At 37.0% G+C, this 16,146-nt stretch overlaps 1 protein-coding gene across 1 annotated transcript; it reads left to right on the top strand.

The window, feature by feature from the left end:
• Window positions 1-2,799: 2,799 nt before the first annotated feature.
• Window positions 2,800-4,246, top strand: LOC126802391 (probable carboxylesterase 15). Its single transcript, XM_050530012.1, has one exon. It carries the CDS (start codon window positions 2,885-2,887, stop codon window positions 3,929-3,931), a length of 1,047 nt encoding a protein of 348 aa, XP_050385969.1. The 5' UTR covers window positions 2,800-2,884; the 3' UTR covers window positions 3,932-4,246.
• The last annotated feature ends 11,900 nt before the right edge of the window (window positions 4,247-16,146 follow it).

Raw genomic sequence — 16,146 nt, 5'->3', positions numbered from 1 at the left:
TTTTTGTTTAATTATGTTTTGTTGTATGAGGTTTTAATATGCCATATTAATTTGCATTTGATTATAAAATTGGTCTTGTTGACGATGAACAAAAGCGCTTGTATTAAAGCTTGTTTTATTTCCCTCTATTGCAGGAAAAACATTTTTTATATTAGAGAGGAAATCATCTGCAGCCTCATAGTTTCTTATTTTGGGGACTTTAGATTGCAGAATGACTTTTATTGATTTTGTATTGCAGAATCTTGTAATCCTTGTATCATTTATTGATTTTGTATTGTAGAAGCTTGTAATCCTTACATTATTGATTATGTCTACAGTTTTTTTTTTCATTTCTGAAAAAAAAAACTGAAAAAAAAACCAGAAAAAACTGAACTGAACTAATCAGTTTAGTTTTCAATTTGGCTTGTTGGAAGACTGAAAACTGAACTGAAGTTAAAGTTCAGTTCAGCTCTTAGTTTTGGGTCAAAACCTAACCGTTTCAACTAATTGCCACCCTAACAACTGCTGATGACAAGACAGATACCAACTTATTTAACCAACTCCCCCTCAAATACGACCTGATGTTTCCAATACTACCCCTAGCTGCAAGCTTCTTTTTCCGATAAATAGTAAGACAAGAATTAGTTTCACAATGAATGGCTTCCATCATTGAATCATGTTCCTTGCTATCAAATCATATGTCCATACATAGATAAGTATTTTGGCAAAAAAAATAAATGGTTGAGATTTTTTTTCCCATGGATCGAGTATTGTTGGAAAAAAGAAAAATCAACAACCTTAATTATAGGACCGGTACATATACGTCTAGAGGAAGATCATTCCATTTTAATCAAGCACACAGTTGCATATATAAGCCAATAGAAAATGTAGACTAAGTGACTAACAGAGACTCGCACCACAAAAATAGAAGAAAAACTAGACCCGTATGAATTAGCTACCGACTATCACTAACACGTACAGATCAAGGTAGGCATCATATAAGAACTTCACATACACAGAAAGACAGATCATTTTTCTTGTTCAAATTTTAGCTTGAATAGTTTGATGAGGACTTCGCCATGAGCTTTTGCATTTTCTTTTGACCATACATACACTTGCACAGAAAATTCTATTAGGTGACATAAAGTAGTGCGCACTGATATTACTTGTTCTATGGTCAAGTACAGAACTGTTGAAACTTGAAAGCAGCCTTGGGTACCCCATTTGCGCACCATCCATGGAAATTTTCACTAAATTGTTTCAGAGCCAATAAGGTTATGATGAACCTGCGAACAAATTTCCCAATACTTGGACCTCAAGATCTTGCAACCAAGATTCAACAGCCATCGCATTCTCAATATGGAAAACTTTTTGGTGGATGATCTCATTACTCCGTAAAAACTTTTTAAGTGTGGACTTATATGAATGCGCGCATAGGCTCACAAATAATTAATTTCATCAACCCTCACTGATCATTTTTTCATGCAATTAAATTGGAACTTCTGCCAGCTAGAATATGGGTGGGCAGTTGGCACTACACATCTAATCTTGATCGTGTTACACAAGATAAAATAAAAAGACGACAAGTATGTGATCTGTGATAGCCACCTGCTTAATTAAGATAGAATTTGGACAAACAGGATCAATTATTTTTTGGCACGAAAACTGGATCAACAATTAAAAGACATGCAACTCAATCCGGCCATATAAACTTTATCCAGACAAACTATTTGGTTTTCTTTGTTGAGATATTTTACACCGTAGGTTCCACGGGGTGCTGCTGAAGACGACTCGGTTCCCACCTCCAACGTACAGAAGCCCCACAATTACCCACCATCTATGATTCGTTCACTCTAGCTCTCATATCCACATGTGTAGGGAAGAACTAACCATTATACCCTGTCGATGATATTTCGAGCCACAAGATTCTGGGTCAAAAGTTTTGTTTCCCGCGCCCTACATTTCTCGATCGTGAAACACGTCCATTGTAACTTCAACAGATACATTTTTGTTTTTTCCTTTCTGAATAGCTTTTCAAAAAAAATTTCTTATCCAAAATGATAAGTCGTTTATCATCAATTTGGTATTATTTCAAGGCTATTGTTACAACGTGTATAACAACGCTATACAATATGGTTCATAGGTAATTAAAAAAAAGTCTCTTGTTCATTTGGTTAGACCAAATTACCAAGCCCTTTTTATTCATTTGCTTCTTTTAGAGCTGGCTCTATATCGGCATAAGATTAAAGGATTAATTAATATTCTCAGTGTTGCTCATGTTGACAATATAATGAACTATATCACAAGATCGAAGCCCTAATTAGTGTCAAGCTACTAGGATAGTGCCTTAGTGATACTAAATTATCAAAGAGTTGGTGCATGCGAACACTGACGAACGTACTAAATCTTTGATATCTATGGGATTCTGCAGGTTTTTTTGCTGTACCATTTTGTTTTTGGTGTATGATTTGAGGTAGAAAATCATAAGGGGATTCTCCGATCGAGATACTAGGGCTGCATGTTCAGGAATCTGGCCGCATGTACAAAGGGAATTCACTCAAACTTCTCACGAATTAAAATATGCTATGACATAGGAAAAGGATGTTGGAATGGAAAGAGGTCAACCACGTACATACCATAAGATTTATATGAAAAGAAGACTTGGACCTTTCTTGGTCTGAGAAGAGAACAACTAATTAATTAGATGACTGATAATCTGATATCATATAATTATAATTCCTGATCACAATTTGAGAAAATTCTTGGTGGCTCAGATATTTGCTCATAGCTCTGAACTTCTATTTCTATATAAGTAGCTAGCTAACTAGACCTAACGGGCCATATTCGTTCACTCTCAAATCTAAATATATACTCGACCTCGATCATTATCATCTTCGTTATCATCATGGTCAGTGATAATAACAAGAAGCTTGTCCAGGAAGTGTCCGGTTGGCTAAGAGTCTATGATGATGGCTCAGTCGACCGAACATGGACTGGACCTCCCGAGGTCAAGTTCATGGCCGAGCCAGTCCCGCCCCACGACGAATTCATCGAAGGAGTGGCCACTAAGGACGTGTTGGTCGACCAAAACTCGGGCCTTCGTGTCCGGATTTACCTCCCGGAGCAGCAGCCAAAACCAGAGGAAATCGATGACAACAAAGTCAAAGGTGAGCAACTAAAGCTCCCCATCATACTTCATTTCCATGGAGGAGGCTTCTGCATCAGCCAAGCTGACTGGTACATGTACTACCACATATACACTAAGCTCTCCCGCTCCGCCAACGCCATTGTCGTGTCCGTTTATCAACGCCTATCACCGGAGCACCGCCTCCCGGCGGCAATCGAAGACGGCTACTCTGCTCTACTTTGGCTCCGTTCTGTTGCCCTAGCGGAACAAAAAGAGCCGTGGCTTCTCAGCTATGCCGATTTCAACAGAGTTTTCCTCATCGGAGATAGCTCTGGAGGGAACATTGTCCACCACGTGGCGGCTAAAGCGGGGAATATAGACTTGAGTCCACTGAAACTCGCCGGCGGGATCCCCATCCACCCGGGTTTCGTTCGGTCGGAGAGGAGCAAGTCGGAGCTGGAGCAGCCCCAGTCTCCATTCCTTACACTTGATATGGTGGACAAGTTCTTGGGGCTTGCCCTACCTGAGGGGTCGACGAAAGACGATCCTATTACGTGTCCGATGGGGTCGAGGGCTCCACCGTTGGAAGGGCTGAAGTTGCCGCCGTTCCTGCTGTGCATTGCGGAGAAGGACCTGATCATTGACACAGAGATGGAGTACTACGAGGCCATGAAGAAGGCGCACAAAGATGTGGAGATTCTGATGAACAAGGGAATGATGCACAGCTTCTATCTCAATAAGGTTGCAGTTGACATGGACCCAGAAACAGCTGCAGAGACTGAGCGTCTCATTGAAGGGATCAAGGGGTTCGTGGAGAAGCACTGAAAAGACTGAGTGGCCTTCTAGGATTTTAGTTCATGCAGTTTATATTAAGTAATGTTTGGAGGGTATATATGCCCTTAACTTATCTTATTATGTATACGATAAAATAAGCACCACTTGATTGGATCCCTACAGTCTTGTCGTTGCTCTTTAGCAACTGAAACTGAGGGAGATTTAGAGACTGGCGCCGGTTATAACCGTCCGGCGTCATCCGGGATAAGTTTTAGCCACGACTAGAAGGATATATGTATTGCGTACGTACTTTCACTTCGGAAAAGCTTTTTGGCCATATTGCATGTAAGTTCATTATTCCATTTCCACGCACCAAATTGAGAAAGCATACATCTTCGATCATGTCAGTAGCAAAATAGCGTTGCTAGTTTGATAAAATCTGACTTGTGCGTTTTGTTTCTCCTCTACATTCTTCTTCTTCATTCTTCTTTTTCATTCTTCTTTGTCATCTTACAATTGCCATTGTTGTCACCAGCATCACGGCCTCCCCTCTTTTCTGGTTGGTTTGGATTTGAGCAACTCACATGGTATGACATCGATCTTTAGCTCCAACTCCCAAACGAAAATCTCATCTTACAAGTTTCGGGTTGAGTCGATCTTTTTCTTTTGAAACATTTTCGGCTTGAGTCTAATCCAATTTATTCAATTAGTATTATGCCCATCCATTCCAATCAGGTGTGATAAACTCGGCCGGAAGGTTTATAATAATTAGGATGAGAGAGCTAGCTTAGTTTTGGCACAAGTTATTAATTGGTTGATCTCAACCGCTCGATCGATTAATGGATCAAATCTCAATGGCAAGTGTTTTACGATGATGGGTTCCACTGCTCAAATAATTTCATGTCAGTGTCAACAACAAACAGTACGGTCCTGGTCATACATGTCCGTCAATGATAGACCATTCATGATGAACAACGTCAACAATTAGTGTATATAGTGGTCCCACCAATTAATCTCAAATAACGGAGACGGGAGACTAAAATGATTTTGATATGTAGTTCTGGCCTGTAGTTCAGTGTACCAAGCTGAATAACTTTTTTTTTTTGAATAAATCTGAATAATTATTTTAAATTCAATAGAATGTTGGTTTGTAATCAGTGTGTCCTAAGATTTCATCCGCGTAGGGCTCGTGAGTATTTTTATAAATATAAAAATTCAAACTCGCTAATTTAAATCGGGTTATACGGATTTTTATAGGTCGGGTTTTGTGGGTTTGTATTAGAAATACAAAATATAATTATCTTTTTTAAGGATTTTGAACAATAAAAGAATTCTTACAAAAAACATTCTAAAAAAAAAGTCACAAATAAATTATAGTTTCGAAATATTATCGATCGACACCAATAAATGTAATCCATATATATAGTTTAGGACCCTGTAAAAAATTCACCCGTTTTGGACATGGTTTTACCGTTTGTACATATGATAAAAAAAATGTTTTGACATATTAAAACCCCATTAACCGGGGCTTTGCCAAATTGTTCTAATGGGGTTTTGCCAAATGAGTTTCCTCGGTGCGACCACGTATGATCGGTGATAAAAATTAGGTGATTTCAAATATGTAAATAGTTTTTCGGCATTCACATCTTGGTTATGGGTCATTCTTGAGAGCGTACTAGTGGTGTTTTTGGTTTACCGGAAATTCCAACTGTCAAACGAGGTCCGAAATGGATGAAATTTTTATTGGGTCACTAAATATATATACCGATTATATCGGGTAGTGTCGATCGATCCCGAGAAGTTTCATTCATATAGTTGCTTCATAATGCGATAGTTTTACTCTAAACTTAATATAAAAAATTATGATACATTAGTGGACACTTCGGTAATCGTCAACTCCAGTTTGAAATATGGTCGATCGACACCAGCAGATGTGATCGGTATATATATTTAGCGATCCCGTAAAACTTTCGTCTATTTTGGATATAGTTTGACCGTTTGTACCTACGGTCAACCAAAAAAGAGACATTTTAACATATTAAAACTTCTATTGACCGGGGCTTTCCCAAATGGGTTTCTTCGGTGTGACAGTGCACAATCAGTGACAAAAATAAGGTGATTTCAAATATACAAACGGCTTTCAGTGTTCGCATCTTGGTAATGGGTCTTCTCTTAGGGCATATTAGTGGTGTTTTTGGTTTACTGGAAATTCCGACGGTCAAATAAGGTCAGAATTTGATGATATTTTTACAAGATCACTAAATATATATATATATCGATCACATCGGCTAGTGTCGATCAATCCCGATAAGTTTCATTCATATAGTCGCTTCATAATGTGATAGTTTTATTCTAAATCTAATATAAAAGTTATGATACATTAGTGGACACTTCGGCAATCGACAACTCTAGTTCAAAATATGGTCGATCGATACCAGTAGATGTGAACGGTATGTATATTTAGGGATCCCGTAAAAATTTCGTCCGTTTTGGACATGGTTTGACCGTTCATACCTACGGTCAACCAAAAAAGAGGCGTTTTGACATATTAAAACTCTCATTGACCGGGGCATTGAGTTTCTTTTGTGCGACAACACACAAACGGTGGCAAAAATTAGGTGATTTCAAAATATGCAAACGGCTTTCAGTGTTCGCATCTTGGTAATTGGTCTTCCCTTATGGCATATTAGTGGTGTTTTTGGGTTTACTGAAAATTGCGATGGTCAAACGAGGTTGAAATTAGATGAAATTGTTACAGGATCACTTAATATATACCGATCATATCGGCTCGTGTCGATCGATCCCGAGAAGTTTCTTTCATATAGTCGCTTCATAATGCGATAGTTTTATTCTAAACCTAATATAAAGGTTATGATACATTAGTGGACACTTCGGTGATCGACAACTCCAGTTCGAAATATGGTCGATCGACACCAGCAGATGTAGGGATATCCCTACAGATACTTTCAGATATGCAAACGGCTTTCGGCATTCGCATCTTGGTAATGGGTCCTCCCTTAGGACATATTAGTGGTGTTTTCGGTTTACCGGAAATTCCAACGGTTAGACGAGGTTCGAATTAGATGAAATTTTTACAGGATCCCTGAATATATATACCGATCACATCGGATAGTGGTCGATCCCGAGACGTTTCTTTTATATAGTCGCTTCATAATGCAATAGTTTTATTCTAAACCTAATATAAAAAAGTTTATGATTAGTGGACACTTCAACGATCGACAACTTCAGTTCGAAATATGGTCGATCGACAGCAGTAGATGTGATCGGTATATATATTTAGGATCCCGTAAAAATTTCGTCCGTTTTGGACATGGTTTAACCATTCGTAGCTACGGTCAACAAAAAAAAACACATTTTGACATATTAAAACTCTATTGATCGGGGTTTTGCGATGAGTTTCCTCGGTACAATCACGCACAATCGGTGACAAAAATTAGATGATTTTAGATATGCAAACGAATTTACCATAAAATTTTGATTTTAGACAAAAATTCATTGTTCGCATTTCGGTAATGGGTCATCACTTAAGACACATATTAGTTGTGTTTTCGGTTTACTAGAAATTCCGACGGTTAGACGAGGTCCAAATTGAATGAAATTTTATATGGTCACTAAATATATATACCGAAAATATTGGCTAGTGTCGATCGATCCCGAGAATTGTTCTTCATATAGTCGTTTCATAATGCAATAGTTTTATTATAAACCTAATAGAATATGTATGTATAATATTTTATTACTTGGTAGGCTTTTTCGGGCCGGGCCGGGTTTCATACCTCTACCCACGAAAGCGGGCTTTGGCGTGCCTCTCGCGGGCCAGACCGGGTAAAAGCCCATCGGGCTTGCGGGTCTTTGTGGGCTTCTCAGATCCGTGAGCTAAATGATGAGGCATACATCTGTGCTTGTTCTTAATAAGAATGTCCATCATTTGTTCGAGAATGTGTTGCTTAGATTTAGCACGGACACGAGACAATTCATGATGTATGTGTCTTATGACCTTGGATTAATGAAACATGAAACTATTTTCCTCAACTTACGGGTTTATCAATATGTAAGTTGTTTGGGCATCAGTGTATCATAAAGTTTAGAAAGGAATTTTATTTTAAGTTCGTTTACTGAAGGCATTATAGGTTGATCATGACACTTACGGAAAGATCATTGACATTTGAAGAAACTAAGGGAATGAGAACGTAACCATATAACCCATTATATTTTAGAACAATTTGAGAGACGTTGAGCGGAGGATGCATCTACAAAATGCAAAATTTGACACGGACAGTGAATAAGTATATGACCAAGAAAACTGTACCTATTATCAATACTTCATCAGCATGAAATTCCTGGGAGGTAGTTCACGTTATAAGAACATTTGCGAATCAAAAGACTTTGAAAGAATTCACCCGAGCATCCAAGTGTTGCAGTTTTGTGTTCTGCTTCTTAAACGCAAAAAATCGCTTGGTTTAGTCATATAATTAAAGTCGCTCCATATTCCCAGCATGACATGACATGTGAGGAAGATAATGAGTAAAAATGTCATTTCTTTTCCTTAAAAAAATCTGCTGCAATTTGGATACATCATCAGCATCAAACAAAATTGTATAACTCCAGATAGAAGCTAGTGCCAAAAGCAGCAACTAACAAAAAGAAGTTCTCGTTACTACAGTACCCAGAATTAGCTCTAAAATTAATAGTTAATAGTTGCGTAAAATTAATACAATACAATCATGAAAAATGTCAATAAAATAAGACGACTTAATAAGTAGTACAACTGAACCAGTAACCATCTTTATCATATGTAGTGAAGTAAACGCAAAATGATTTTTACCACATGACTATTCAGACTAGAACACTTTTTTTTGTTACAAAAATGGTGGACTGGTAATCAACGGCCTAGAGCATATCAAGGTAAAAAGGCTCCTCCCTATCGGGTGTTTTTCACTTGCAGATGATTGAACCTGAGATCTATTTACTACCAGGAGTATCTCAACAACGTTCGCCTAACAAGTATGCCTATTATGTTTTTCGCCACTTGACCAAACCCCATGGGTCAGACTAGAACACTTTTAAGAACAACTCTTCTAAATACCAGAAAATTACTATAAATAGATAAATAACATAATTCTTGAAACCTATCACCTTCAAATTGTACAGTTCCATGTCAGTCTCCTCATGAACCTCAGCAATGAAAAGGAATGAACGTTCCAACCATCAAACCCTGAGGTAACCCTAAACTGATTGGATACTGTGTTAGATAGATCTGGCTGCACCTAAATCTTATTGGTAACCTGAGTATTTTACCATTTCTAGTGAAAGAAAGAACAACTCTAGTTACCCCTCACAAACTAAAGGAACACTAGTATACAACTATACATAACATCTCACCATGACACCATCCAGGCACTTGGTGCAGAACGTTTCTTTCATAGATATTACCTAAAAGAAATCATAGTAAAAGTCTGTGGTCAATATAGTGGCACCATGAAGACAGTCATAAATAAAGATTTTCTTTGTTTTGTCCTTTTAACAAATGGATTCTTCATCTACTAAGTTATAATATGCGTATAAAATTGAATTGCAATATTTCTATACTTGCATCCTAGATCAGTAGTATAAAATTTTACATGTTGACGTAAGATAAATTTATGTCAATGCAAAAGGTACTCCTTCAAAGAATTGTTCTTCCATTTCTATGCTCAAGGAATTTAGCCAAACATCTAAGTAGATCAGTATATTACACCCTTCCAATGTTTAGTGATTCAATGTAATGACATGCATAGAAAATTTAGATCTGGGACTTTTAAAAGAGATTCAAGGAATAGAGGCCTACCAAATGCAGCTTAGGATCGTAGCATAGGCAGCAAGAAATATGATGCAACGATCTTAATTATTGTTTGAAGTGGATGAGTGCCTGGCGCTTTCGACCATTGACTGATTCTACAGTAGAGGGCAGTCACCATTCTTGTGCATAAGTGTCATTGATATACACAACATCATACCCCCGTTGGCAAATTAGTCGTACACTACAACTTATAAAGGATACATGCCCTGAGTTGCCGCTGCAACCAAATTTGACTTTACACATATCAGGGAGAAAATTCAGTCCGTTCAAGTTTGGCCTTAATTCAAATGGAAAATACTTGAGCCACACATGAGCTGACTCTGCACGCCTTGAATAAAAATGGAACTAATGACGACCGCTGTATCCTTCATTGATTAAGACTTGAGCTGGAAAACAGTAATCAGTAGAATTCATTTATGTGCATTCAAAAACAAGACAGAGAGCCAAACCCATGTTCTTCTGTTTCAATTTTGGAGGGATCTCAATTCAAAGTTCACATACCGATCTCCAGCCGAGAGGGTAGCCAACAAGAAATCTACATTTACGATTAACATCTTTGCGACAACCGAACCATTCTGGAACTTTACTACCTGGCAGTATAATGCCAAATTTGGAAGATACCTGTAACACAATAATCATCACTTCATGAGTCAAGAACTTTATCGACAGGGTTTAATGTCGAATAAACATTGAACGTACAGGGAGGGAAAAGATACCTGATTCAGAAAAACATTATCCATCTTTGACACTTCATAATGCAGATTGTCACATAGTCTATGGCAATTGAACAAATCCATCCAGTCAAGATACTGTAGCTCACGACTTTCTCTTATGTTAGACAACTTTGGAAACGTTTCCAATGATCTGCAATTGCTCACATCTACCCAGCATACCTTTGGTGGAAGTTGATGAATTTCCTGAAGCCTTGTGCAACCACACAAGTTAAGGTCCAACAAATTGACAAACTTACTAATGCATATAGGAAGACTGACAAAATTGCTTCTAGATAGATCAAGTTCTTGTAATGTTGACGCACAATCCAGAGTGATAGGAGCACAAAGTGTGACGTTTTTAATGTGTTTGCGTCATATTCTTACTCTTTGTTACTTCTTATTTAGTATGTTTTAGTTTCTTTTGTATGAATAAATGTCTACGTAGAGCTTATATCGATTATGAGTGAATTGATGATGAAATTGTGCTAAGTGTTAAGAATTCTTGTTGAGATATGATTTCTTATTTGAGTATGATTCATCATTTCCTATTTCTTTGTTTCTAACGTACTTAATCTTATTAGGAAAGAAAAATCCATGTTGGAGAAGGAAAGTAATCCTAGTTGCGCAAGGAAAGATGAGAGACTGAAAATCAATTTCCCAGTAGGATAATGAGAGGTCATGGGGCATTGATGATTTCCTATTAGGAGTTGGATTTCAAAACCAAGTTGGAGATGGAATTTCAAAGTATATATGAAGATATTTCCGTGCATATAAATCAGAATTATCAAGGAGAATAAGATATGCACTTAGAAGCCCAATCCATGAGAGAATCAGAAAGTTGTTAGGATTCGTAGTCCAAATTTCACGGCCTCCCCTAGACAGCTTAGATCAAATTAGAAGACGTGCTTTATATGGATGGAAAGCTCTACGAGTCTACTTCTTGATAAAACTCGATTACTCGACATCAATATTTAACCCTGTAAGCATCGTAAGTAGTATAAAGTAAGAGGGTATCGTTCACAAACCGGCGATCCAGCCAGGGCTTAGAATCACAAACACTTAACACGAATTCATCAAGATATAAAAGAGTTTGAGATATAAGTTTCAGATCAAAAATAGAAAATAAAACCTAAACTAATATATACATGTGATCAACCAACCAACACATAAGCAATCACCAAACAAATCATGGAAGAACAAAGCCATCGAAATCTATTCTCAATCATGTTCATGCTGTAGGTATCAAGGTTCACCCTAAGTTCGATCATGCATCAAGTTCCTACTTGGTTCCTAATATATGGATACATTCGAGCTCAACTACTTGTATTGCTACGAAATCGAACATACCAATTCATCATGCAATTACGTATCACATAGAGAAATCAACATGTTTCAAGTACCTATCCAATGCCGAACTTAGAATCAAATTCGGTGGAAAAACAAAGAATAATTAATCTACTACTTGTATCATAATCGTTACTAGCTTTGAATGATTAACATATGCAACATCAACTACTTGTCTTAATCACACATGCAATATAAGAATACACCGATATTTAATCAAGAACAAGAACAAGAACTCACGGCATAAAACCTTAAAAAATGGAAAACTTCATATCATTACACAATTCGAAAGTCACAACTATCTCATAGACAAAATTGAATTAAAATTTAACAACACAAAAACAGAAATCATCCAAGAACAAGAACATAGAAAACCGAAATAAAACATGAAGATCATAGAGTTACACTTTGAAATATTCCTACGAGGTTTATTCCATGCAAACGAAGATCCTAGGCTACTTGTTTCGAATCCAATGGATGGAAAATGATGAATTTCGGTTTTAGAATTTCTTGGTGGATGAGGAACTGATTCGGCAGAGCTATGGCTTGTGCTTGTGTGCAAGGTTGATGGTGATTAAGAGGCCTAGCCTCTATATATAGGAGTCAATAACCCCTCATGCCGTCCCTCATAGGAGGTACAATTGGATTGGGAAGATGAAATCTTCTTTGATATGGATTTTGATTCATGTACTCTAAATCCAACTTGATGTATGAAACCAAATCCAATAGGGAAACACATATGGGCTGCACGACATCTCTCCTTGTTCAACTAGGAATAGCTAGGCCTGCCTCTTCTTCTCCTTCTTCAACTCGGACATGATTTCATTGTCTCACTAGGAATGCATCACGGCATCACTACTCCTTGTCCAAATATGATTTGTCTTTCCTGAAAAAACTCGACGATTAAGGAATATGAAAGAATAAAAATAGGAAAGTAGAGTCCTAGTCGAGTAAGGAATCCTAGCTCAATAAGGAGTTCTAACACTTAGCACAATTTCATCATCAAATCATCCAAATTCGGCATAACTCTACTTACAACACATAAATGACAAATATGACCTAAAACAACTAAATAAGAAGTAACAAAGCATAAGAATATGGCATATATACATTAAGAACGTCACACTTTATGCTCCTATCATTCTGTAGGATTTAGAATCGAATTAATATCGTATTCCTACAAGGAGATATGACCGAATCATTACTTAGAGGTCCAGTGGGCTCGGCACAAGTATCTTAGCCATTGATTTGCTTTTGATCCAAGGGTTATGAGGGAAAGTTGGGGCCTTGTTTCTCTTATATATAGAGGCACGAATCTACATCAGAATCATCATAAATTCTTGTACCAAAGAAAGTCAAAGAAGGCTGCAGCAAATAAATGAGAAGAGGTAAGAAAATCAAAGAAGACTGCAGCAAATGAAGGAAGAAAAATCAAAGAATGCTGCAACCAATAAGATAAGAGAGAGAGAGAGAGAGAGAGAGAGAGAGAGAGAGAGAGAGAGAGAGAGAGAGAGCTGCCTCCCTAATTCAAATGAGGAAATTTGTGAAAAACAAATCAGGATTAAAGAGGAATAATGTATGTAATTAAAGTCCAATCCTTATTAGAATTAGAATCTTGCTAGTGCACGTCATCCATCTTTGACGGACTCCCCTAGACAGCTCATGATGATTCAGATAACATGTGACATATGGATGAAAAGCAACCGAAGTTTATTTTCCAATGTAATTGGAATAAATTGAATAGCGTTTTTCTAGCGAGAATTATGACGACAAAAAGGTACAAAGGTCAGCTATGTTAAATTGAGAAAATCTAGGAAACTTAAACCAATTTAGTTTCAAATTTGTGGCCGGCTTCCCTAGGGTTTTTGTTCTATATATAGCACCTCATTTCCCACAGAAAAGATCATCAACCTTGCACACAAGATTAGCCAAAGCTCTGCCCAAACACATTCATTCACCAAGAACCCTAGAATCCGAATTCACCACCATTCACCATATTTTATGTCCAAAGCTTGGGAGCCTAGGATATCATATCCCTGAAGATTTCGTGCTACCTTTGTAAGGAACTTTGGGAGGAGAATTATAAAGTGTAACTCTATGATTTTTTTTGTTTAGTTTTCGGGTTTTTATGTTCTTGTTCTTGAATGATTTATTTTTTGGTTTTGTTAAAGTTATTTTGATTATTGTCTATGAGATATTTGTAACTTTTGAATGACATGATGAACTAAGGTTTTTGATTTTTATTCAATGATTTTAGGTTTTATGCCATGAGTTTCTGTGTCCTTATTTAAAGGATTTTCGGTGTGTTATTATTTATGCGTGTGATTGATACCCGGAAATTGACGTTGCATGTGTAATAATATAAAGTTATAAACGATTTTGATACTTGGGAGTTGATTAATTGTTTGTTCTTTGTCACATTCACCGATTATTGCCTAGGTTCGGTTAGACTTGTGCCTTTGAATACGTTAATTTCTTTATGTGACTGGGGTTGCATGATGGGTTAGGATGTTAGATTTCGAATGAGGTTGGGGCTGAGTTCGAATGTGTTAAAGTTTCATTGAGTTAGGAACCTTGGGAGGAACTTAACTGCATAACCGATTCTAGGATGTATAATAAACCCTATGGCATGAATTTAAATGAGAGTAGATTTCGTTTTCTTTGTTTTTATGTTATTTGTTTGGTAATTGCTTATGTATTGGTTGGTTAATCACATGTACATATTAGTTTAGGTTTATTTTCTGTTTGAGCCGAAACATATCTTTAAAACTTTATATCTCTTTGTGAATTCGTTGTTAAATGTTTGTGATTCTTTACCTTGGCTGGATTCCCGGTTTGTGAACGATACCCTCTTGATTTATACTACTAACTATACTTACAGTGTTAATATTGATGTCGAGTAATCGAACTGATCACAGAGTTGCAAAGAAATGAGTTTTACATAAGTTTCTTTGCGCCATTTCAATTTGCAAGATCTTGGGAAGCACAAGAGGACGTACTTTTGCAATACACAAAACTTCAACATTTTCCAAAAGTGGAAATGAAACAAATTTTGGACAGGACTCAAGGAAGAGATATTTTAGGTGTTGCAATTCATAAATGTTGCATGGCAAATTTGTAAGGTTCTCACAATCGTTTAGATTTAACTCTTGAAGCCAGTAAGATACCCAATTGACGACGGTAATTCTTTAAGGGTAAATTATAAAATAGTTTAATTTCCCATTATAAATTAGAAAAATATCACCACGTATTTCCCAATTACAAAAAAGTTATCTCAAGTGATTAGAAATTAGAAAATAATGAATAAGCTTATAACAAAATTAGAAACTAGTCACTTTTAAAATATTTTTCGGACAATTTTACCATTTTATCTAACTATTCTTCTTCATCTTCTTCTTTTTCCTTTTTTTTTCGAATTTTGGCCATAGCTTTGTTGTTCGGATTTGAGCGTAGTTGGTACTGTTTGAAATATATATGTCCGCTCTTTCATTTGATACCATACCCAAGCTATTTTGGCAAAATCAAAGCTAAAGACCCCCAGTTATAGTTTTTCTCTTCATTGTGAGCATACTCATACCAATGTCCTTTGAATTTTAACATCATTTCACATATTTAGACATTTTCTCTCGGCATGTCACATATGCTGTCACATCCGCTATCACACCCGCTGCCACACTACTTGTCACATTACCTATCACACCCGCTGTCACACTACCTGTTACACTCACACTCTCTATCACACTGCCTGACACACCCGAAGTCACACTACTTATCACACCCGCTGTCATACTACCTATCACACCCGATGTCACACCTTTGTTGTCACATCCACTGTCACACAACCTATCAAACTATTTTCCACACCGTATATCACACTACCTATCACACCCGCTGTCACACCTGCTGTCACACTGTTTTATGTGACTATGTTGTGACAAGAAGAAAAAGAAGAAGAATAACTAGAAATAACTAACATTTGTTTATTGTGTTATGTGATCTTGAACTTCTCAAATCAACTCATACAATCCAAACATCGACATTAATGTGATGTTACACCCCCAGCCACACTACCTATCACATTACCTGTCACATTAATTTTGTGTTGTGACATGTAGTGTGACAGCAAATATGATTGATGGAAGAAAAAGTGAAATTGAATGAAGGAAAGAAAAAACACGTGGGCCCCCAAATTTCACATCCCTCACCCGCTGCTCCACCTTCGCAAATCTGACCATCTCGTCGTTCAAGCCGACGACATTGGAGTCATTACCGTGTCTACATTGGCCAGAACTTTTATACTGGATCTAAAAAACTACATAGCTCCACGCCAAACCAGATCTCTATTCATG

The sequence above is a fragment of the Argentina anserina genome, chromosome 7, assembly GCF_933775445.1.
Source record: "Argentina anserina chromosome 7, drPotAnse1.1, whole genome shotgun sequence".
In the NCBI taxonomy this organism is placed as follows: domain Eukaryota; kingdom Viridiplantae; phylum Streptophyta; class Magnoliopsida; order Rosales; family Rosaceae; genus Argentina; species Argentina anserina.
Note: the sequence above shows the minus strand (reverse complement) of the source record. Positions and strands in the feature narration are given on the sequence as shown.